The sequence below is a fragment of the Geotrypetes seraphini genome, chromosome 4 (genome assembly GCF_902459505.1).
Source record: "Geotrypetes seraphini chromosome 4, aGeoSer1.1, whole genome shotgun sequence".
Lineage (NCBI taxonomy): Eukaryota > Metazoa > Chordata > Amphibia > Gymnophiona > Dermophiidae > Geotrypetes > Geotrypetes seraphini.
In genome coordinates this window covers 305,667,823-305,688,176 of record NC_047087.1, presented here as the reverse complement: position 1 = coordinate 305,688,176, position 20,354 = coordinate 305,667,823, and the positions used below count along the sequence as shown (strand labels likewise).

The window sequence follows — 20,354 nt, the reverse complement described above, 5'->3', positions numbered from 1 at the left end:
TTTTTTCCTTCTCTACCTCTTTCTAATTTAGTGGTCTAAGAAAGATTATATATTATTTTCTGGTTTATCAGCAATAGCTGATTTGTATTATTATTTTTACTATCTATATTCCTTAAAACAAGAGTTTATCTTGCGAAGTATGTATAAATTTCAATAAATAAATAAGAAATTTTAAAAAAGAAATAAAAAACTTAGCTTGTTTGTTCAATGTCGCTGTTACACTAAGCCCCACAGCGACATTGAACAAACAAGCTAAGTTTCTGATTTCTAGGGGAATGAAAAAACAATAAAACCATGAAATTAATTGGAAAATGATTAAATTATTAATGAAATATATGAAATAGAGAATATGCGATGAAGTGAAATAGAGAATATGCGATGAAGTGAAACCCTTGAAGAACTTTTGATACAAATTTGATATGAAGTCTTAAATTATTTATTTATTCCTTTGATAGGTTGATTATGACAAACTAGTAAATAATAGAAACATTCACAAAACAAAACGAAATAAAACAAATTCAAAAAAAGTATATACAGAAAAAACATAGGTTTAGTTAGTTAATACACGATTGGGTGAGCCAGTGACGAGTGCTGCCACACTGTATTGGACTGCATTACATTAGACCAGTGGCGTTCTGAGATTCCCCACGTGTGTTAAAATAGGTTATATAGTGGCATGATATAGATCTAAGTAGCCATTAATAGTGCATGTTTTAGTGTTCCAAGTTCTTTAGAGTGCCTAAGTGGAGTGTGATCTTCTCTATGAAGGCAGGGCTGACACTGAAGGTGGTAAACTCCAAATACTTAAATTGCCAAATAAAATTCGGAAAAAATAAATAAGAAGAAGGGAGAGCAGAACAGAAACACTCCTTGTGGCTTGCATGCAGAAGGGAAAAACTGCAAGTGGTAGTAGAGCTCCCAGTGAAGTAGGAGGGTCACAGAAAAAAATCTGTAATGGATTCCTTCTGCATATGACTGGCAGCCATGGGGAGATAATCCGCTTGTTCAGAATGATACACCTGGAAGAGGAATTACACATAGAAAACTCTGTAAAATTACACCCACATGGTCTACCCAAACCACGCTTGCAACACATTCATTTCAAATCTGCTTGAGCCACTTGCATACACATACAAGTAGCATTCCATCCAGAACTGGTATTTATATGACATGGCGATTTACATATGTAATTTTTTTTTTCCATGTGCAAACCATCTATAATTGCATCCTGAAAGTAAGCGAAACATGAATTTTAGTTTTATTTAAATACTGTGTTTTAAAATAGTCTACAAGTAGCATCAATGTCCAAATTTCAATTACTGGTTGATGTGAAGTGGTTATCCCAAGCAATTATTGTTTATATATATTTTTTTTATAAAACATAGTCAGAGGATATTATTGTATATTACATGGATAACATTTCTTCTACAAGGTTCCCCCCCCAAAAAAAAAAAAAAAATTGAAAACCTATGAAGTATATCAACTTCAAACTTCAATTCCATTTGTCTGTTAAAAAGCTTAAAACTAAGCTTATTTGTACCATACAAGATTAAAATGCAACCATAAACAAAAACAAAACAAAAAACCAACTCCAACAACAGATCACCTTACTTCATATACAAGTTCATGATGAAAATGAGGCACTTCTAGTTCTTGAAGACAACGTTCAGCTTCTGTTACATCGCCAGAGAGAAGGTATTCCTTTAGCAGCATATCAATCTGTTTGGAAGATGAAACATAATCAGTGGAATCCATTAACTAAGAAACTCACTGTGTTTATGTGAAAGTTTAGCTTGGAAATTTCCTGTAGCACTATATACATGGTTCAACCATCTCTTTTAGAGTAGACTTGAAGGTGTCACATATTCAGGTACAGTAGGTATTTTTCTGTCCCTGGAGGACTTAACATTTTAAAAAGCTGAAGTGAAATTTGAATCTGGGTCCCTTGGTTCTTAGTCCACTGCACTAACTATTAAGCTGCTCCTCAGAATCACATGCTGCTCTGTCAAGAATATCCATAATATTTAAGACAGTTTTCTCCCTTGACAGTTTCACATTCGGAGAAGAGGAAGGATGACAGCAACCACTGGGGGATTAAGGTGTTGTGCCTTAATTCCTCTAGTGGGCAAGCTGCTGAATCAGAGCACCTTTCTGTAAAGTGTCACCCAGCCGGGTCCACGAGGGCACTGCGGAGTCCGCCGACTGGTGGCAGCACGACCCTGGCGTGGCTCCCAAAGAGGGAAGACCATACATAGTACTTTAGTTCACTGGTGTATTAATGGTACAAAATCAACATCAGATACACTGCATATGGCCAACAGCTTTAATCCAAACAAAACAAAGTAACAAAGCTGGCTTTCTGTCTCAGCCCAGAGATAGCTACAGACAATACTTCTGCCAGGGTTCTGGGAAGCTCAATCAGCCAAAAGAAATCAAAACAAAAATAATGATAAGATGTTCAAGTGCTCAGACTAATTGTGTTTATTATGAATATTTGTACCCTTGATGAAAGTTTTAAAATGAATAAAAACTTAAAAAAATATATATATATATCCTGTTCCAGGTAAGTATTGATAAGTTCTGAGTTCAGCACAGTCTTTAACTATTCTTTCAGGTAAAGCGGAAATCATAGTCATCAGTTCATTATACTACAAGGATCCCTGGACTTCAGCTTATCTTAGTCCCGGGTCTTCACCAGGTCCTTGGGGTTTTTAAAAAAACAAAACAAAAACTCCAGCGCTATGCAGCACTCCAGTCCTGGTGTTGCAGGAACAGGATTGCCGGGTTCTCTCTCATAAAAAGGTTTACACAAGCACCCACAAAATTACCCAACCCGAGGTCTTTTGTGAACCCAACCCCATTGTTAATAATTAACAATGATCAATTCTTATAATTCATACTCCCACCCTCCCTCTTTCTTTTCCAATACTGAGGTGTTTAAGATGTCTGATCATTAGAATAAATAATCAATGGCCCCCAAATCTTTTTAAACTTATTATAATTACCTTGTTGTATAGCAAGCACCCTTTTCATTTTATAAATATGGCATACTGAATTCCACCAAAAAGTATAATTTAGTTTAGTATAATCTTTCCAATTTCCTGTAATCTGCTGAATGGCAACCCCTGTTAATATTAATAAAAGTTTTACATGGCTGAGGTACTGCTTTGGAGGCTCTTTGGCTCCCTCTCAGTTCAGTGGTAAAATTACACTCTGGGAGCTGGTTGTATTTCCTAAGGGAACTTGTTTTCCTGACAGGCTTTGGCTCGGGCAAGGGATCTAGGTCTGCATCAGATTCATTGTCCTTGGGATAGGCAGCCCTGTCCTCTACAACCTCTGAGGCTCTACCTGCTTCTGGATTCTTGGTTAGGGGAGTCGGCTTAACCCCTATTCTAACCTTGACAGGGTCATCTTTGGAGATGGGCATATCACAAAAGCAGACATGACAAGTACTAGGTTTAAATATACAGACATCCGACCCCCCTTCTATGATCGGAGTTAGACATCTATATTTTGACTGAGCACCTGAATGTAAACTGCTTAGACAATTAATAGGCAGTATAAAAATAAATTTAAATAAATAAGTAAAATAAAATATTTTGAACATGTAGCATAGTCATATGACACAATTTTATTTGGCATGTCTATGAGAATTAAATGTCAAATATCTGCTAATAATAACAAGCTTTTGATGATATTGACAGGAGTTGCCATCCAACAAATAACATATAATTGGAAGGATTGTAAAAGACTGAATTATTGTTTCTGGTGGACTTCAGTTTGTCACGTGTATAAAATGGAAAGAGCATTGGCAGTTCAAAAAGGTTACTATAATAAATTTAAGGATGTGTGGAGACCATTATTAAAGTATTATTATAATGAATAATTTATACTTTTCCCAATTTCAATACTCATGTGGATTTGGGGTGGGGAGGGGAATTCTTGGTTTTCCACTAATAATATATTTATAATGACATAAGATATTATTTTCATGTGGTATATTTTAGTTGTATATGAATTTGGGAGGGGAGTGGGGGTTAAATCTTCTTGTTGTATGATATTGTAGATTTTCAAGTGATGTTGTACTATAATTGTTTGATATTTATTGTACACTTGATGTAAGTTATAAAATGAATAAAAAAATAAAAAATAAAATATTTTGGGTCCTCCTGCACAAAACAAGCCCCCTTGCTATATGGATATACTGCAATGTTAGATGTCCATATCCTGCCTTTATAAAATTGGGATTTGGATATCCAAATGCCAGTTTTCAGACATCCAAACCAAACAGAGCTTCTAAATTAAAACTACCATATTGACATACTTTCACAAATAGAAGTTACAATCTACACTCCCCTTGGCAACAAACAGGAAATACCAACCAAATTTTTTAAAAATGTCCCTTTCTTACATACTTTAGCCAGCTTTCCATTAATTTTATAAATCACTTCGTATTTTCCTCCATATGGATTTATCTAGGCCAGGGGTAGGGAACTCCAGTCCTCGAGAGCCGTATTCCAGTCAGGTTTTCAGGATTTCCCCAGTGAATATGCATTGAAAGCAGTGCATGCAAATAGATCTCATGCACATTCATTGGGAAAATCCTGAAAATCCGACTGGAATACGGCTCTCGAGGACCGGAGTTCCCTACCCCTGCTCTAGGCAAACTATTCCATTAAACTGGTGCCATTACTGAAAATAGCAATAACTTACCTGTAACAGGTGTTACCTGAGGACAGCAGGCAGATAGTCTCACATGTGAGTTATCCAAGGAACCCGTTAAGGACAGTACAAAAGTGTACTATCACCTTAAAACTTTTTGAAAGACTTGAGACTGCCAGTACCTCACATGCGCCAGCGCCTTCCTGCCCGACATGGGCTCATGGGACCATCAGTTCAGTAAAAAAGCTAAGAAGTCAACTAGGGGAGGTGGGAGGGTTGTGAGAATATCTGCCTGCTGTCCTCAGATACTCCTCGGTGGCCGCAAAAACCATGGTTCCCTCTCCTCCTGCATCTTGGTATCAGGGAACCCATCACCCTTCAAAGGAAATACAGTCTGCCAGCCAAAGTGAGATGGTTTTCTTGGTGACAGAAGTTCCAAGTCTATTTGTATTGAATGAAAGGAATAGCTGAGTGAATGTTCTATGATTTTTGGTGCGATCCAAATAATATGCAAGAGCATGTTTACAATCCAGTGTATGGAATGCTGCTTCACCAGGGTAAGAATGTGGTCTTGAAATGAAGACAGGAAGAACTATGAATTCAGATGAAATTCCAAGATGACTTTTGGGAGGAACTTGGAATGTTTTCAAAGAACCACCTTGCCATGGTAGAATGCTGTGTAAGAGGGTATGACACAAGTGCTTGAAGCTCACTGACTCAGCATGTCGATGTGATACAGAGGAGAAATACCATTTTCCAAGTTAGAAACCTGAGAGATTACATTACATTACATTAGTGATTTCTATTCCACCAATACCTTGCGGTTCAAGGCGGATTACAAAAGACGTTATCTGGCCATTTCCAGAGGAATTGAAGAGAGGAGCGAGTTGCTTCAGAGATTTGGGATGAGTCTTGCGGTGTTAGTTTGTCTTCAAGGATTTCTTGAATAGCATGGTTTTTATTTTTTTTCTGAACAATTTGTAGTCTGGGGCCATTATCAGTAAATTGGAGAGTTGGTAGTCTAATTTTGCTGCTTGTGTGGCTAGAAGGCCATCGTACAGTTTTTTTCGTTTGATGTCTCTAAATGGGGGATGCTTGAACGGTTTGTGGGTTCTCCTGTGTCTGGTTGAGGTAGTTTGGATTAGGCGGTTGTTTAGGTAGGCTGGGCTGTCTCCGTTTATAATAATAATAATAATAACAGTTTATATACCGCAGGACCGTGAAGTTCTATGCGGTTTACAATTTTTTGAAATGTTACAGATTAGAAATGTTACAGATTAAATGGAATAAACAAAGTACAGACTTAATTATTGATAGTTCTAGCGATCATTTGTTGAGGATTGAGATTGTATAGGTTGGTTTCCTAAGTATTTCAGGAACAGATGTGTTTTTAGGCGTTTCCTGAATTCCACATAGGTAGTGGGCACAAGCAATTGTTCGAGGTCTTTACCCCATAGTGCTGCTTGATGTGCGAGAAGATGTTGGTAATGACTTTTAAATTTACAACCTCTGACCAGTGGAGAGACAAAGTTCAGATGTGAGCTTCGTTTGTGTCTATTGGTTGTGAAGGAGAAAAGGTCTGTTATGTATTTAGAGGCTAGGCCGTAGAGTACCTTGAAGCAGAAACAACCAAACTTGAATTTCACACATGCCTCCATCGGCAGCCAGTGTAAAAGTCGATAGGAAGGTGTCACGTGATCAAACTTTTTCAGTCCACAGAGTAGTCTGATCGCTGCATTTTGAACTAGTTGCAATTGTCACGTATACTTCTGGGGGAGTGCCAAGTAGGCGATGTTACAATAATCTAGTTGACTCAGTATAAGGGATTGTACCAGAATACGGGATGAGCCGTCGAAGTAAACTCTGATGGTTTTAAATAGTAACAAACAAACAAAACTGCAGACGTGTACAACAACGTAGGCAAAATTTATTGTGACAAAAAATTATATTTAAAACCTTTTTACCAAACAGGGGACCCAACACGGTCCATGTTTTGGACAACCTTCATCAGGGGTCCTATTTAAGTATAAAATATAACACAAGATACAAATATTAAAATCATATAAGAAACAATAATAAAAAAATAAAGATATATATAATAAAACAATAATGGTGGAATAAAAAGACGAGATGATCTTATGTGACCTTAAAATTAAATTGTTGTGATCTAATAATATCAGGATCGATGTGTATGTTTTATATATATTAAAATAGTGACCAAACTGCATGCAATATTGATGAACTACACGCACCAGAAAGACCAAACAAACAATGATATTGGGTTAAGATAGACTATATAGAAGTCTAAGTGCTCTATAGAAGTGAGAGAGGGATATAAGATGATAGTGATAGAATCAGATATTAGTGTGATGGGAACTGGGGAAGCGGAAGAAAGATGAAGAATATAAACAAAAGAAAAAGCATACAGGATACATACCATGGTAGAAAAGGAAAAAAACAAATGTCACAAAAAATAGCTATGGACAAAATTCAGTAGAAAAAAAACTATCAAGAAACATAAAAACAGAAAATTAATATATGAACCCAAAAATATGTATAAGTTGAACTGAAATTTTATGCATAATTTTGATTAAAGTAGATTTGAAAATAGATAAGTAATATATATATATAAAACATATATCATGAACATATGAAACAATCACATCTAAAAGACATTAACATATCATATAAAAATATACCTTGTATTACACGATATAATTTATAAGCCTGGGCTATAATTGTAATCGTGAAATTAAAAATCAACGATAAAAATATAGTGTATCTAAAAAATGTTATAAAACATAATCAATCAACTCCTAAGTAAAAAATAATTAATATGACATAAATAGGTATATATAAAGAAAACTTTTGTATTATCCAGTATATTGTGTAATGATAAGAGCAAAAAGCAAAAAATTAATGTCATAAAAAGATTTGCCATAAGGAATAAATAAACAGACAGATCACCTTATACTTAAGGACACCAAGCATAATCAGAAGTAAAAAATGACCAAAGGGTAGCTCAAAAAACATAACAGTATAAGACAATAAAACATGCAGCCAAGGGACATATCCGGTCATAACTCTAAAGTGAGAATAATAACGCTGACTTTTTCTTAAAGAGAAAAAATGATATCGGCATTAGTACTAACTATGTACACCCATAAATGACCTATGAAAGAGATCATTAATAAACCTTACAGTCGGGGCTATTGGACTTGAAGTCAAAATATAATCAATTAAAAAGTATGGTATGAATGGGTCACTGATGAAAAATAAAAATAAACGTTTATAATCTAATTGAATGTTGGGAGAATCTTGGAAAAAATATATAAAAACATATACAAATCAGACCCAGGTATTGTGCGCCACAGTAGTTATAATAACTTAAAAAAACAGGTCTGCTGAATCAAAATATGTAATTAAACTGAATGCCAAAAATGCAGATACATTCATACCGGCGTGGTTAATTGAGAGTTAAAAATAAAAAGAAAATGAAAAACCAAACCCGGAGAAATGAGGGGGAGAGAAATCAAAATGCGGGCTAAGCTGAAAATGGTGAAACACGGAGAAATGCAGGAAAATATATTTAAAAACCGCCGGAGAAACAAGAACTAATAAAATCAGATAAAAGAGTGACAAGAAATCAAAACTTACCGGACTATATGTATCGACGAGCGTCGCAACTATTCGTGAAATCTCACTAAAGTAAAGTTACTGAAAAGATGCCAAGAATTATGAATGATTCAGAGACGTAAAGAGACCTTAAGAAATCGTAAAGCAGTAGTCACAAAATGGCGAAAAAGGTCCAAGGGAAAACAAACTGATTGAAGGGCAACCGATCCAATAAGCGGAGGGGTGGGCGTGTCCCTACAGCGTCGGTAAAAAATAGTAATAATAAAATGAGTTATGATGTTAAAAATCAAAAGAAGATAAATAATATCAAAAAGAAAAATAGTGGCCCAAACCGAACCTCATGTAAAGAATCTGAAAACATAGTATGTATCTGTTAAAAAATATGACCTGATTGTGATGAGGGAACATAACTAATGACTGCATGAATTGTAAATCCTTATATGAACAAATATCATGATAATGAGCCATATACATATATGCACGATGTAAATAGCCATAAATGATATAAGTCATAAAAAAATTTTAAGAGATATTTTTACAATATGTACGCAAAAGATAAAATGATATATCATAAAAATATTTAGAGATATTAGACAATATATATGCAAGGGATAAAATAATGGTAAGTAAGATTTTACAAAATCTTGTTAAAGGCTAAATCATAAGTAGACATTGAGGATTGATAATAATAACAGTGGTTTTAAATAATAGGCAGTAGAATTTGAATTGTACTCTTGCTTGTATTGGGAGCCAGTATGAGTCGAGGTATGCCGCCGTGATGTGGTCGTGTTTCCTCAGTGAATAGATAAGTCTTAGCGCTGTGTTTTAAGAACATAAGAACATAAGCAGTGCCTCCGCCGGGTCAGACCATAGGTCCATCCTGCCCAGCAGTCCGCTCCCGCGGCGGCCCAAACAGGTCACGACCTGTCTGAATCACCAGAAGGGGCCCCCTTGCCACCTTGGTTTCCCATTGAGTCCTATCTTCCCATCGAAGTCCTAACCCTCCGGTCTTGCACATGCACTACCTGGTTGGGTTTCTATACTTATTACCTGGTTAGCTTTCTATACCTGTGTTACATCCCAGCACCTCTCTCAGTATCCCACGATCCCTTTATCCCTCAGGAATCCGTCCAATCCCTGTTTGAATCCCTGTACCGTACTCTGCCTGATCACTTCCTCCGGTAGCGCATTCCAGGTGTCCACGACCCTTTGGGTGAAAAAAAATTTCCTTGTATTTGTTTTGAACCTATCTCCCTTCAGTTTCTCCGAATGCCCCCTCGTACCTGTTGTCCCCTTCAGCCTGAAGAATCTGTCCCTATCCACCCTCTCTATGCCCCTCATGATCTTGAAGGTCTCTATCATATCTCCCCTGAGCCTCCTTTTTTCCAGAGAGAAGAGCCCCAGCCTATCCAACCTCTCGGCGTATGGGCAGTGTTCCAGCCCTCTTACCAGTTTCGTTGCTCTCCTTTGGACTCTCTCAAGTACTGCCATGTCCTTCTTGAGGTGTGGCGACCAATACTGAACGCAGTATTCCAGATGTGGACGCACCATCGCTCGATACAATGGCATGATGACTTCCCACGTCCTGGTTGTTATGCCCCTCTTTATGATGCCCAGCATCCTGTTGGCTTTTTTCGAGGCTGCTGCGCACTGCGCAGATGGCTTCAGTGATGCATCCACCAGCACACCCAAGTCTCTCTCTAGACTGCTGTCTCCCAGCAATGCCCCCCCAATTTGTAGTTGAACAACGGGTTATTTTTCCCTATATGCATGACCTTGCATTTTTCCACGTTAAAGCGCATTTGCCATTTGTTTGCCCAGTCTTCCAGCTTGTCCAGGTCCCTTTGCAGGTCCTCACACTCCTCCCTGGATCTAACTCTGCCGCACAGTTTGGTATCGTCTGCAAATTTTATAACCTCGCACTTTGCCTCCTTTTCCAGGTCATTGACAAATATGTTGAAGAGTAACGGCCCCAGCACCGATCCCTGTGGCACACCACTCGTGACTCCCCGCCAGTCAGAATATTGTCCCTTTACTCCGACCCTCTGCAGTCTACCCGACAACCAGTGCTTGATCCATCTGTGCACATCCCCTCCCACCCCGTGGTTCCACAGCTTCCTAAGCAGCCTTTCATGTGGCACCTTGTCGAAAGCCTTTTGAAAATCGAGGTAAATGATGTCTATGGGTTCCCCATTGTCCACCCGACTACTTATTCCCTCAAAGAAGTACAAAAGATTCGTTAAGCATGACCTTCCCTTACAGAATCCGTGCTGGCTTGTTCTCAGTAGGCCATTTCTCTCGATGTGCTCGCAAATACCATCCTTGATCATAGCTTCCACCATCTTCCCTATAATTGAAGTCAGGCTCACCGGCCTGTAGTTCCCGGGGTCACCCCTCGATCCCTTCTTGAAGATAGGTGTGACATTCGCCAGTTTCCAGTCCTCTGGTACCTCTCCAGTTTTCAAGGATAGGTTGCAAACATGCTGGATTGTGCCCGCTATTTCTTGTCTTAGTTCCTTCAGAACCCTTGGGTGGATCCCGTCTGGGCCTGGCGATTTGCCGCATTTTAACCTGTCTATCTGTTTGAGGACATCCTCCTTACTTACCTCTATGTGTTCCAATTTTTCAGCCTGTTCCCCACTTATGAGCTCCTCTGAATCCGGTATGTTAGATGTGTCTTCTCTTGTGAAAACCGACGAGAAGAACGTGTTCAACCTCTCAGCTACCTCTTTATCCTCCTTAATCACTCCCTTCCTATCCCCATCGTCCAACGGCCCCACCTTCTCTCTCGCTGGTCGCTTCCCCTTTACGTAACTGAAGAATGCCTTGAAGTTCTTCGCCTTCCTGGCCAGCCCCTCTTCGTAGTTCCCTTTTGCTTTTCTAACCTCCCGGTGGCATTCCTTTTGGCATTTCCTGTGCGCCTGGTGATTTTCCTCCGTTGGGTCCTTTTTCCATCTCCGGAAGGATACTTTTTTGTCATTTATTGCCCTCTTTGCTTCTGTTGAGATCCAAACCGGGTCCTTTGATCGCTTGTTCTTGCCGCCTTTCCTGAAACTGGGGACGTACATTCTTTGTGCTTCCTGCAGGGTGTCCCTGAATAGGGTCCAGGCGCTTCCTGCAGTCTCCATCCTAAGGATGTTTCTGAGCTTTCTCCCCACCATTTCCCTCAAAGCAGCATAGTTCCCTTTCCTGAAGTTGAGCGCAGTTGTTGCAGTCCTCCTTACTGTGGGTGTCCCCCTTTCTAATGTGAATCTGATCGCATTGTGGTCACTGTTGCCTAGTGGTCCTCCCACTTCTACCCCTCTTGCAGGCCCCCCTAATCCGTTTAGGATGAGGTCAAGAGTAGCACTCCCTCGCGTCGGTTCCCTGACTAGTTGCTCCATGAAGCAGTCCCTCACAGCTTCTACAAATCTTGTTTCCCTAGCGCAGTTGGAGTGACCCGTACTCCAGTCAATCCCCGGGTAGTTGAAGTCCCCCATCACTGTTACACTTCCAGTCCTGAATTCTTGTCTCAGTTCAGCTTCCAAGTCGTGTCCGACTCCTTCCGGCGTACCAGGTGGGCGATAGTACAGCCCCAGTTTTATGCCTGCACTCTTGTTTCCCGGCAATTTGACCCATAGTGATTCCAGCCCCTCTGCCTTCGTTGCCATATCCATCCCGACTGTACAGGATGGATTTTGTACAGGATGGATTTTGAACTGTTTGTAGTTGTTTTATCATGGTTGCGGGGCAGGGGAGATAGAGTATGTTGCAGTAGTCTAGAAGACCTAGAACTAGGGACTGCACCAAGAACTGGAATAGTGTTCTGTCGAAGAATTTTTGAACTTGCCTCAAGTTTCTCATGACCACGAATGATTTTTGTATTGTTTTGTTGATTTGTGGTTGCATGGTACAGCATCTGTCTATCGTCATTCCTAGAAGTTTTAGAGTGGGTTGTATGGGGTATGTGATTGAGTTTATTACTAGATTTGTTATGGTTGGGGTTTTATTATTTTCGAGGAGAATGAATTTTGTCTTGTCTGGATTCAGTTTCAATTTGTGATTTTTCATCCATGTTGCTACTGCTTCAAGTGTCCTTTGTAGTGTGTCTGTCATGGAGGACATTGGTTGGTCAAAAGGAAGGAGAATGGTGATGTCTCTTTTCTAAGCTGAAGAGCCCTAACCATTTTAGTCTTTCCTCAAACAAGGAGTTCCATCCCCTTGGTCGCTCTTCTTTGAATCTTTTCTAGAGCCACTATATCTTTCTTGAGAGGCGTGTTATCCGAAACCCAGACCATGTCGGGTCCCTTGGTTGGTAATAAGGTTGTATATTTACTGCATCCTATTATCGGTATAATAAACATTGCCTGCATCCTGTACATAGTCTGCAGTTTTGTTTTGTTTTGTGTTTGCTGCAGACTCCGTTGGATTCCTTTGTTTTGGTGTAGTCCAAATGGTAGTACCTTGAAGTGGAGGAAGAATTATTTTTTCTTACGGATCCCACGGCAACAAGAGGGCATCCGCTAAAACTTAAGAGGGGAAGATTTCATGGTGACACCAGGAAATACTTCTTCACCAAACGGGTGATTGATCGATGGAATAAACTTCCACGCCAGGTGGTCGAGGCTAGTAGCGTACTCGACTTCAAAAGTCAATGGGACAAACAGGTGGGGGTGCTACAGAGTTATGCATAAAAGATGGGTACACCAGGGAGGGAGGGTTCTTAAGAGGGCAGACTTGTTGGGCCGCCGGCCCTCTTCTGCCGTCATATTCTATGTTTTATGTTTCTTTTTTTTTTTATCAATAAATGTTTATTAAAAGATTTTGAGTATAAAATTATACACACCAGAAATTGCATAGCAGGAACAACAGAGGTGCAAACAAGCATACAAAACCACAACAAGAGATCTATAAGTCTCATCATGCTCCCCCAACAATACAATCATCAAAAAGTGCTCCCACCCCTACCAACAATCCCCCAGTAGAAAGCAGTAACCCGAACTCCACTATGTCCCCCCACCCCCCCGCACTACCACTAACAAAGAGGGACTCCCTGTTGGTTCTGCAGGAGAGTCCCCCCATCCACCATCCCCCCCCCCCGAAAGAAGCTTAAAACAAAGATTCGATTTTTTCAAGGATTCGTGTCCAAGTCCGTGTGTAAGTATAATAGTAACCATGACGCTTTGCAATAGACAGTTCCATTTGATAAATAAATTGAAGCTTTAGAGTCCAATCCAGTTGAGTAGGTGCCAGTTCCTGCTTCCAATGAGCAGCAATCAAGCACTTGGCAGCCGCCAAACCCCAGCGTCGAAGTTTGGTTTGCCAGGAATATAAACACACATTATAAAGGCCCAACAAGCATCCCTGTGGAGAAAAGGGCAATAAAATTTGTAACAATTGTGATAAACATCCCACTACCTTCCTCCAATAAGGCTGTAGGATAGGGCAGTCCCACCAAATATGCAAAAAAGTCCCCGAAGCCAACCCACATCTCCAACACAATACTGAAGCACCAGGGAACATTCGGTGCAGTCGCTCCGGCGTGTAGTACCACCGAACGACCACCTTATAGGCATTCTCCTTAATAAGTGCACAAGAGGATGCCTTGCCCACTTCTGTAGTGATCAGTGCCCACTCCCCAACCGAGAAGGTACAACCTAGATCCACCTCCCAAGCCCGTTGGTAGAGAGCCGGGAAAGAAAAGGAGCCCCGAATATATTGGTAAAGAACAGAAACCGGTTTAGGAAGGCTCCTAAGGGTGACCCACAAGTGAGCCAAGGGATCTAAAGACTGAATAGGCTCCCGATCCCACTTCTGGGAGTGAAGAAAATGACGTATCTGAGAATAGGCTAGAAAATCTCCTTTGGGCAAGGCAGCACTAATTCTAAAGGTTTCAAAAGACACCAGGACCCCCTTCTGAAGCACATCCCTAAAGGTGTGTAGCCCCAACTGCGCCCAGCGCACAAAAACAGAACTCTCCCCACCGGCCGGGAACATGGGCTCCTCCCGCATCGCACCAAGCACCGATGGGACCACCCCACCCCCCCAACGCTTTCGAGTGACACACCACACTTTCACTAGATGGTCCAAAAACGGATTCCCCGGAACCGCCACCGTCCGGACCCCCATGGACGAGGACCAAAGCCAATGTTTCAAGCAGGGACGTCCCACAAAATGCTGCTCCATGCGTACCGCCAATTTAAAGTCCGCTATTTCCCAATCCAATATGAGCCGCAGCTGAGCAGCCCGGTAATACCAGAACAAATTCGGCACCGCCCGCCCCCCTTTGTCCCTGGCCGCCCACAATGCAGCTCTGGAAATACGAGGGGATCTCCCCTGCCAAATAAACCGAAAGAACAAAGTGTGCAACTGTTTCAACACCAATTTGGGAACCGAAATCGGTAACGTTTGAAAGAGAAAAAGCAAGCGGGGTAAAATATTCATTTTTAAAACTGCAATGCGACCCCACCAAGACAACCAAAACCCATTCCAGCGTTGTATATCAGTCCGGATTTGGTGAATAATCCGAGCATAATTAGCTGTATACAATTGGGATAAATCAACCGGTAAACGAATCCCCAAATAGCGGATAACCCCAGGAGCCCAGCGAAAGGGAAACCGGGCAGCTAATCTACGCTGATCCTCAGCCCCTAAATTTACACTCAACAGTTCAGATTTATCCATATTCACCGTAAACCCCGAAACCCTCCCATAATCCAACAAAAGATCCACCAAAATAGGTAACGAGACCTCCGGTTCTCGGACATACAATAACACATCATCGGCAAACAGTGCTAAACGATGTTCCATATCCCCAATCATCACCCCTAATAAATCACCATGTTCCCTAATACGAATGGCCAGAGGTTCCATAGAGAGAGCAAACAACAGAGGAGACAAAGGGCAACCCTGTCGAGTGCCTCTCCCTATGGAAAAAAACTCGCTATAAACCCCATTTGCACGCACAGTGGCTCTGGGGGCCGCATAAAAGGCTTGCACCCAGGCCAAAAAAGAAGCTCCCAACCCCATCCGAGTCATCACTTCCCACAAGAACTCCCAGTCAACCTGATCGAAAGCCTTCTCCGCATCGATTGCCAAAAAGGCAATCTTAGCTGAAGACCTCTGTGCCGCCCACATGAGATGTAACGTTCGTCTAATATTATCACCAACCTGCCGCCTTTGAACAAAACCCGATTGATCCAAGTGCACCAGAGAGGGCAGAACCCGTCCCAAGCGAAGCGCTAAGACCTTTGCTAAAATTTTTGCATCCGTATTCAATAAGGAGATCGGTCGATATGACCCACACCCAGTAGGATCCCTACCCGGTTTAAGCAGGACTGTGATCCCGGCCTCTCCCATAGTAGAGGGCAACGATGAACCTCCCCGTATCCCATTCGCAACTCTAACCAACAGCGGAGCGAGAATCTCCCGAAAAAGTTTATAAAACTGATTAGTATACCCATCCAGGCCAGGCGATTTACCCAACTTCAAATTAGCAATGACTCCCAGGACTTCTCCCAATTCAATAGGTTCATTAAGCATATCTCTATCCACGTCCGAAAGCCGAGGAAGCCGCAACTCCGAGAGATATCCCTCCAGAGCCATGGCATCTCGCCCCCCGGATTTCCGATACAAATCAGAATAAAATTTAAGGAAGACCGCGCTAATAGCCGAATCTGAACGATGTACCGTACCCCGCGAATCCCTTATCTCTGTAATAGCTGCTCTCGCTTGCTTCAGCTTAATAAGCCGAGCCAAACGAGATCCCGGGGTATTATTATACTCATAAACCGTTTGACTCAAACGCTCTCTCAAAAACTCATATTCCCCCATCTGCAATAAAGAAAGTTCCGCCCTTACCCTAAGAAGATGCTCATACACCAAGGGGTCCTGGTGTCTCTGATGCTGCCTCCCCAACCGCTCTAACTGTTCATGCAATGCCAATGAACGTTGCGCCCGTTGACGCTTACGACGAGCCCCCCACTTAATGAAAATACCCCGCACCACCACCTTCAGGGCATCCCACAAAGTCGCATCGCTAACCGTATTATTATCATTAATCTGGAGGTACTGGTCTACCGCCTCATTCACCTCCCGAACCACCACAGGATCTTTCAATAAAGACTCATTGAGTCTCCAGAAACGCCGTCCCTCCCCAGCCCAGTAACCCGTACAGGCCACCCATACTGGCGCATGGTCGGAAATTTGAATAGCTCCTATTTCAGCTTGTCGAATCCCCCCCCACGAATTTCGATGGGTCCATAGCCCGTCTATACGTGCATACGATTTATGTGCATGTGAGTAATGAGTATAGGAACGCTGTGTGGGATGAGACAACCTCCAGCAGTCCACCAAGCCCAGAGAAGAGAACAATGACAGTAAAGCCCGTCTAGCAGCCCTAGACGGCGAGCGAGTCCCACCTACAGAATGATCCAAAACAACATCTGGTGTAACATTAAAGTCCCCCCCAAGGTACACAGACCCCTTCACCAACCCAACCAGATCCGCTTTAAGAGACCCAAAATAGCTGGCCTGATCTGCATTGGGGCCATACAGATTGATAAGAGTTATGGTGCGACCCTGTAACGTAGCCACAAGGGCTAAACATCTCCCTGCACCATCACGATAAACTTGATTAACCACCAGCCCCAAGCCCTTGCGCACTAATATAGCCAAGCCCCCCACCTTCTTCCCTGGAGTCGCCCCCTGATGAGTCCAAATCTGATCATAAAGGGGGGAACGTAAGACAGCCACATCTCGAGGCCTCAAATGTGTTTCCTGAAGTAAACAAACATCCCATTGCAGTCGAGCCAGTTCTTTACATACAATACTACGCTTACCCGGGCTATTAAGCCCATTAACATTCCACGAACCTACAGTGAAAAGCTTCTCCTCCCCCCTCCCCCCCCCTCCCCACCCTAACCCCCCCAGACCCCACCCCCCTCCCCCATGCTGCCTCGAACCCTTAGTTCCAGGATTCGCCAGCGCGGAGAAAGTGCAAACCTCCCCTACAGGCAATCATCACCCCTCCACTATGTCCAAGAAACTCCCAAAGAATACCTCCACACCTTGTCACCATGTGCCACTCCACACCCCCCCCCTTGTATTCAACTCCCAATCCTTCCCCCCACTCACCCAACCCCCAGCAGACCAACCATAACACACATCACAGTCCAAACCCAAACAGCCAGGTAACTAAACCACCCAGCAACCACGCTTTGAAATATTACATGCAAAATTGGCAATACTACCAGACAAACTGAGCACTATTACATGCTAAATTGGCAATATTACTGATAACATATTGGACAGCACAAAGCTATCAGAAAGCTCCAGTCCAATAAAGCAGAGGGCTAACTATAGCCTCCAGCTCCACCAGAAAGTTCCAAGAAGTCCACTCCGAACCAGCCAAGGCAAAGCCTGGTATCAAGGCTAACCAGAAAAAGGGGAAACCGGTGTGTTCAGGACTGGGGCTTCACAGACTTCTTGCCCGAGCGCAGTACAGTGCTCCAAGGCTCACTCTGCGCAGATGTAGAAGCCACCGCCGGAGGTCGGTCTGCATCCCGTAGATTCCCACAGCCCAGGGCTCGCATCTCCGCCCAGGCTTCCGACACCGTGCTCACACGTCTAGAAGAACCATTAATAGTCAGCCACATGCCGAAGGGAAAGAGCCAACGGTATCTATGGCCCCCAGAGCGCAACACTTGCGTGACTTCATGAAACGCTCTCCGCTTCTGCAAAGTAGTCCAAGCCAGGTCCTGAAACACTCCCACAGCCAAATCATTCCACCGGAGAGCAGACTGTCGACGGCCAGCCAGCAAAATTCTTTCCTTTAGGGTGAACTCCCCAAAGCAAGCGATGATATCCCGGGTGCCCTGGGCTCGGGCAGTTCCCAGACTACGATGGGCACGTACCAGCACAATGGTCTCCGGTACATCCGCCCCGTCAGCTCGCAGCAGGTGTTCACAAAAAGCTCTAACCACCGCTTTACAATCTCTGTAAGCCTCAGTTTCAGGGATTCCCTTAAAGCGCAGATTGCTGCGCCGAGAGCGATTTTCAAGGTCCTCCACTTGATTCTGTAGGTCCCGGATCTCGTTAGATATGCGGCCTGTAACATCTTTGGTAGTAGACACCTCCGCAGTAAGAGTGGCCACGTGGTCTTCAGAAGCCGAGACTCGGGCTCCCAATGCACTGACCTCTGATTTCAGCTCCGTGATCGCTGCTCTGACATCCCCCCTCACACCTACGATTTCCGCTTTTAAGTCCTTAAACCAGTCCGTTATGGATTTCGGGGGCTGCTCTCCAGCATCCCCCATCTGTTCTGGCAGGCCCTCATCCTCCGACTCGGAGGGAATTGCCGATCCGGCCGCCATCTTTTTTTTCTCCCCCCCGCTGCTCGCCGCCTCCGAGCCCGATTTCTCGGGCGGATCACCAAAAAATTTAAATTTTTCGAGGCGCTTGCGAGTCGCCATGGAAAGGGGACCCCGGATCACCCACAAAGTGGCCGACACTCCTCTCTTTGGAAGCGCTCAGCGCGCAGTGCAGCAAAAGCCCGACGGAGCTCCTGCTTTAAGCTGCCATTCGGCGAGATGACGTCACTTCCTCCCTGTTTTATGTTTCTTGTACTGGAAATGGCGTGTCCCTTATATATCCTGTGGGCTGGGAGGATGGGAATATGGGTTTGCTTTTTTGAGGTCTAGAGAACAGAGAAAGTTATTCTTTTCTAATAGTGGTAACAGTGTTCCCAGACATACCATTTGAAATTTCTCTTTCACTAAGTATTTGATGAGTGTGTGGAGGGTCCAGAATTGGATGGAGACCTCCAGTCTTTTTAAGTATGAGGAAATACTTTGAGTAGAACCCTCAGCCCCTCTCCTGCAGAGGTACCATATATACTTGAATATAACAGATTTTTAGGCCAAAAAACTGGCCCATAAATGGGGGTCTCAGTTTATATTTGGGTCAGCACCCACCCGCTAACATCCTGGGCCTGCCATAAGCCCTGGTGGCCCAGTAGTGGGCCAGGACAGGAGGGAACCCTCCCACCTCCTGTCCCAGCCAACTCTGACACAGCCTGCCTCCCAGACTTTTTTAAAAAACCTACCTTTGAAGCCCTGGTAGTCCAATGGAGAACCGGGGCAGGAGCAATCTTCCTACACTCCTACCCCTTGAAGAGTTGTAACCCGAAATGGTTGCTGCCAGTTAGCACAGTTACTTACCGTAACAGGTGTTATCCAGGGACAGCAGGCAGATATTCTTGACTGATGGGTGTCGGCACCGACGGAGCCCCGGTACGGACAATTTTAGAGTGATTGCACTCTAAGAACTTGGAAAGCTCTAGCAGGCCGCATTTTTTCGGTTTCGCCCCAGCGGGGCCTGTTGCCACCATCGAGGCCTCGGCCTTCGATTTGGCTGAAGCCGTTTTTACATTCATGCCCCCTCAACCCGGGTTTAAGAAGTGCCAGCGGTGCGCTCGACCAATTTCACTCACAGACCCGCACAACTGGTGTCTACAGTGTCTTGGTCCTGACCATCGAGCGTCTACTTGCACCCGCTGTGCCACTCTTAAAAAGAGAACTTTAAAAAAATCGACAAATCCAACAGCGATTATTGTTTGGTACCGAGATGTCGGATTCGCCGGCACCGGTCCCCACTTCGACCCCGACGCAGTCGGCACTTGCCTCGTCGACACCGCGTGACACCGCGCCGGTGTCGCACCCTTCAGGTAAGTCGGCTAAGAAGCCTTCCCCGCTGGAGCGCCCTCCGGTCTCAGTGGCAGCGAGCCCAATCCTGTCGATCTCGAGGCGCCCGCGGAAGCGCTCCGCTCCGATTGAGGTAAGCCCCTCGACATCGGGTTCCTCTTCGGAGTGTAGAGTGGCACCCAAGGTACCGCAGAAGAAAAAAGCGGTACCGGTGCCTTCACTGGACGAGCGCATTGCCGCCGTCCTGCAAGTACAGCTTAAAGAACAACTACAGCAGCTGTTACCTGCCCTTCTGACACCGAGCCTTCCAGTCCCGGTCCGGTCTGAGCCTCCGGTACCGACAGTGGAGCAGCCTCCTTTGTCGGCATCCACCTT

The 20,354-nt window shown here is 43.5% G+C and overlaps 1 protein-coding gene across 6 annotated transcripts in view; it reads right to left on the bottom strand.

The window, feature by feature from the left end:
- PDCD4 (programmed cell death 4) overlaps positions 1 to 20,354 on the bottom strand; it is a 134,817-nt gene that overhangs the window by 33,356 nt on the left and 81,107 nt on the right. For 5 of the 6 annotated variants that reach the window (XM_033941747.1, XM_033941743.1, XM_033941741.1 and 2 more), the window contains one exon: positions 1,612 to 1,719. In XM_033941747.1, coding sequence (XP_033797638.1) covers positions 1,612 to 1,719 — 108 coding nt within the window. Of the gene's footprint in view, positions 1 to 431; positions 1,020 to 1,611; positions 1,720 to 20,354 lie in introns of those variants that run through there. The other variant, XM_033941745.1, reaches the window with a different exon arrangement.